The 4,921-nt window shown below is 42.2% G+C and overlaps 1 protein-coding gene across 2 annotated transcripts; it reads left to right on the forward strand.

The window, feature by feature from the left end:
• The first annotated feature begins 247 nt into the window (after nucleotides 1–247).
• sp7 (Sp7 transcription factor) lies at nucleotides 248–4,720 on the forward strand. 2 transcript variants are annotated; one of them, XM_026305907.1, is made up of 2 exons: nucleotides 248–349; nucleotides 2,016–4,720. In XM_026305907.1, the coding sequence occupies exons 1-2, from the start codon at nucleotides 329–331 to the stop codon at nucleotides 3,363–3,365; spliced, it is 1,371 nt and encodes a 456-aa protein (XP_026161692.1). In that variant the 5' UTR covers nucleotides 248–328; the 3' UTR covers nucleotides 3,366–4,720. The 2 variants fall into 2 exon arrangements, with proteins under 2 accessions (XP_026161692.1, XP_026161690.1); XM_026305905.1 differs by having other exon boundaries at nucleotides 268–364.
• The last annotated feature ends 201 nt before the right edge of the window (nucleotides 4,721–4,921 follow it).

Raw genomic sequence — 4,921 nt, forward strand, 5'->3', positions numbered from 1 at the left:
AAATAGAAATAATGTCCACATGTTTGATTGATGAGTAACCCATTCATGCATTTATCTTGAAAAATTATTCGACACTGGCCTTATGGGGAGGTGGGATGTCCTCTTTTATTTTTAATCCACCAATCTCTGCGCTAGTTCCTCCACCTCTGGGTTCTTATTGCGTCTTAGCGAGTCTTCAAAGAGCCCAGAGCCTGTAATTAGGGGGCGGGCTCCCCGCGCCTCAAAACACTTCCCCGCGTTAGTGCTCAACTTCTTCCAAACTGTCCCGGGACCCAGAGCTGCGCTTCTCCCACTCCCCTCAGCTTCCTTAGGATTTTGTTTCTCAGGGATGGCAGCATCTATTCTGGAGGTAGGGAATGTAATTGTAAGTAGATTTTTTTTGTTGTTGTTGTTGTTTCTTCTTCTTCTTCATACGCCCTCGGCTTTTATTGTTGAAATGCCAGCTAAAGTTTATAATAAACTCACGTAGTTGTAAATTGACGTGAGGAAACTTGATTCCGGTGTTCAATTCGTCATCTGAATTATATGAAATGATATGATCGACTATAAAGCTGTGCTATAAGCGGACAATTAATAGACCTATCATAATTTGCATTAATTAAAAAGAGATTTAAAGCTGCTGACAAAGTTTGTCTCAGTACCATAACATTTTAACACTCACAGTTTACCTCTGTTTCTCTTGATGTAACCCTGTACTTCCTCTCTGCATATTCACTATGTACTGATTTCAAGAACAATTAGAAAATGATCATATTTTATATTTAACAACACCTTATCTCTCATTATGGCTTTACAGTTGTCAGTAGTGGATGGCGCAAGACATTGAGAAGGCAACAGGGACTTTAGGAGTAGTAAAATACCTTACTGCTTGTGATGAAACATTATCAACCTGAAAAGCAAAGGAAAAATCAGCTTGACGCAATGGGCTGACACAGGGCGTGTTGTGAGAGATGGCAATCAGGCTACATGGGAAGACCAGGGTTTATAGGACATGGGAATGCGTGACATTTCTGCTCAGAAATATTCACAGTTATAGACTAGAAATAAAAACACATGTAGTGAGTCTGCACTGAAAATGTTTGTGTCTCAACATGTTTATTCAGAACAGTCTTACGGTGATACCACAGCAGATAAAGAACAACAGATACAACAATATAATCTTATAAAAGTTTTATAATATTATTAAAGTGATATTTAATTAGCTGGGCTACATTCAGATGGATATTCATTAGCAACAGTAGAAAGACAGACACTCTTGACTTGACTCTTAGTTACCTGCCATATGGAAAGGGGAAATAGGCCTACTTGAATGAAGAAATATTCCATAAAATGATTTTTAATTAAAGTGAATTTCTTTAGTTGTGTGTTTCTGTTAGTTGTCTTAAGAATTGGTTTGCTTAAAAAGTTGAAAAAAGTTTCTGAAAAGGCTAATGAAGATTGTACGTGTTTACAGGAAATATAATGCCATACAGTGACATTTGACACGATTATAAGCATAAACAATGGACGCATCTAAATGTATAAGAATATAAACAGGACAATAGTGAGAACAATGTGCTTGTCAGACATCTTCCATGCCATTGTGACTACTAGAAAAAAAACATGTTTGACAAGTTAATGCTCTCTGTATCTGCTACAGCTGAGACACAATTACAGATAATAGTGTGGAGTTAAGTACACTAGGTATGTTTACAGCTGTGGAGACAGGTGGAATGACTTTCAAACAAACAATGCAATATTAAGAATAGCTTGTACAGTAGACAATCATTGTTTAAATGAAACAAAACAGTAAGAGGATTTGCCTTTTGCTGAGGAGAGCAGAACCTTCACAAGCGTAAACATTCACTGCCTGAAATTGCTCTGACCATTTTGAAAACGGAGCGAGCAGAAAAAGCCAGCAGTGGCAGTCAGACATACGTTTTTTATTAGAGTTGACACTGACAGAAGCAGCAGCAGCAGCAAGCAGCCATTTCCTGCAGACAGTCTCATTTTCTCTCTTGGCTCCTCCTCCCCAGGAAGACGCACGCTATGGCTCCAGTCCTCTGGCTATGTTAACTGCTACCTGTAACAAGTTTGGCAGCACCAGCCCTGTCAGGGATTCAGCTACACCCGGTAAGACCGGCAGCACCACTCCAGTTAAGAAGCCCTACACCATGACCTCTGACCTTCAGACAGCTAAGAATGGGCGGACCGCAGATGGCAGCAGCCTGGCAGACTCATACACTGGCTCCTTCACCACAGCTGGAGGAGGAGGAGGTGGTGGGCTGCTTACCCCGACTGGAAGCCCCCCTCCTTCAGCCGGAGGCTACACTACAGAATATAACCCTTTCTCCCACTCCTTTCAGACCTCTGTCTCCCAGGACCCATCTCTTTTAGTGTCCAAGGCCCACGCTACGGCCGACTGTCTCACCAGTGTCTATACCTCACTGGATATGACGCACCCCTATGGCTCCTGGTATAAAGCTGGTATCCACCCTGGCATTACTGCTGCCCCAGCTAATGCCACATCCAACTGGTGGGACGTCCACCCTAACTCCAACTGGCTGTCAGCAACACAGCCCCAGACAGACGGAGGTCTCCAGACCTCCCTGCAGCCTGTAGCTCCACAGGCCTCCCTGAGCCCACAGCTGCCCAGTTACAGCACCGACTTTACACCCCTCAACCCAGCTCCTTACCCTTCTGTGGGGCTTGGCTCCTCCTCTCACCTTCTTCAGTCATCCCAGCACATGCTGCCCCAGGACATGTACAAGCCCAAGCCTGTGCCAAGTGCAGGGCTGATTGAGAGTCCCATGGGCCTAAAGCCTGCTAGAGGTTCAGGGGGCTACAGTGGAGGGTCCACACCCACTAGGTCCTCATGTGATTGCCCCAATTGCCAGGAGCTGGAGAGGCTGGGAGCCTCTGCTGCATCCCTAAGGAAGAAACCGGTCCACAGTTGCCACATCCCAGGCTGTGGTAAGGTTTATGGCAAGGCCTCGCACCTCAAAGCCCACCTGCGTTGGCACACCGGCGAGCGCCCCTTTGTTTGCAACTGGCTGTTCTGCGGGAAACGTTTCACCCGCTCGGACGAATTGGAGAGGCATGTGCGCACCCACACACGGGAAAAGAAGTTCACCTGCCTACTGTGCAACAAGCGTTTTACACGTAGCGACCACCTCTCAAAGCACCAGAAGACCCACGCGGATTCTGCAATGCAGGGGAAAGCTGTAGCTGTAGAGGGAGACACAGATCCTCGGAGCGAAGACACCGCGGAGCTCAACACCAGTGCTGTACCCACCAATCCTGTCGCTGACCAAATCACCAACGGAGATGAGAAGACTGGCACACCTAACGGAGTGGAGAACAGTAGCGGACTGTTGGAGATCTGAATTCATGAAGTCTGCCGTTCTGTGCTATATTGAGACACCAACACTGAGAAAAATCACCTTTTAAACAGTGTTTGGTTTCAACACATATGAAGGACACTAGACCAAGTTTTAAAAGACTTGATATGAAAAATGACTGAGGATGTTGCTGTTAGAATCACTTCATTTTCTCTGGACCACACACACATGCACATACAATATGCCTGCAGACATATACCAAAACGCAAATGACTGCACCCACACATAAATATGAGCAACCAAGCCAAGATGTACATGAACACAAACATAACATGCGTGTTGCATGTGCACATACACATGCACAGAGATAACTATGAACAAATGTGCAAGCATACATAATGCACACAGACATTTAAGCACATATAGACATACAAGTAACCACGCTCATGCACACATTTCGTAGCCTACACACATTTTCTGCCTTTCAAATGAGACAAACCACTGGGGAAATTCAATCTGCAAAAGCAAAAGGAAAAGAGCTCTGCAGCCGCAAAAGGAAAGTAGTTTCAGAACGAGACTTATGGTTAGGATGATGGAGTTGATGGAGCATTGCATGCCTAGAGATAAATCTGATTTACAGCTGTAGTTTAATACTTATTCATTATTTTTGAAACAATCAATGGACAGTCTTACTAACTGCTTTTGTTGCCAATGACATTTTGATGTAAAATATTTTGCATTTCACTTTTGGTGGCTGTTTGCTTTGTACTATGTCTAATTTAATTTCATATTTACAAAAATAATCTAATTTATGTCTTAAATTATACACCGGAAATTATCTTGCACCCTGCAGGACATATGATGCCTGAAAAGAAGCGCAAGATGGTTAAAGCTGGCCAAAAAGAAAAGAAAATGCATTAAATTAAGACTTTTTTTTTTCTTATTTATTGGTTATAACATGAGGGGCTATGTTTTTAAAGACTTATTTATAGATCTTGAAGTTAGATGTGTGTGTAAACTATTTCTATATAATCTTTAAATTGTGAAGTCTTCCACACCTGGCAAAGTAATAATTGATAAAGGGTTCTCTTTGTTGTACGTACTATATGCAGTATTTACAGCAATATAGATATTGTTAGGTGTGTTATTTTTCTACTTTTTTTTATGCATTTTCCATATTTTGTTTAACTTCTACAATGAAAAGGATGTCTATGTTACTTCAGTTAAAAGAAACACAAACATTTGTGTTGTGAGTTTAATTTGTTCATAGTTTTACTCACTAGGGTAGAAGTAAACTACCTTTGCTGATTTGTTGTGAAACAAGTGTATAAAATACTGTAAAAAGTGATAAAGCATGGAAAACCATGGAAAAGTGTACATGTTGTAAGCATTATGGTGTGGAATCGTGACAATTGTGGTGCTTTTAAAAGTAAAGACATTTCAAAAGCGTTTTCTTCATTGGTGTAGTTCTTACAGAAGGACATTCAAATATATATCAGCTTGACCTTGAGATGCAAAAAATGAGCAGCAGGTCTCCTTGCACACTCTCCTCACTCACTTTCTTTCTTTTCATATCTTACTCTATCCACCTCACCATGGCC

The sequence above is a fragment of the Mastacembelus armatus genome, chromosome 5 (assembly GCF_900324485.2).
Source record: "Mastacembelus armatus chromosome 5, fMasArm1.2, whole genome shotgun sequence".
Lineage (NCBI taxonomy): Eukaryota > Metazoa > Chordata > Actinopteri > Synbranchiformes > Mastacembelidae > Mastacembelus > Mastacembelus armatus.

What these genes read in the sequence shown, in the direction of transcription:
- sp7 (XM_026305905.1), top strand. Translation starts at nt 329, where the DNA reads ATGGCAGCATCTATTCTGGAGGTAGGGAATGTAATT. An exon ending in TGGAGGTAGGGAATGTAATT is followed by an intron (nt 365 to 2,015) that starts GTAAGTAGATTT and finishes CCTCCTCCCCAG; the next exon opens with GAAGACGCACGCTATGGCTC.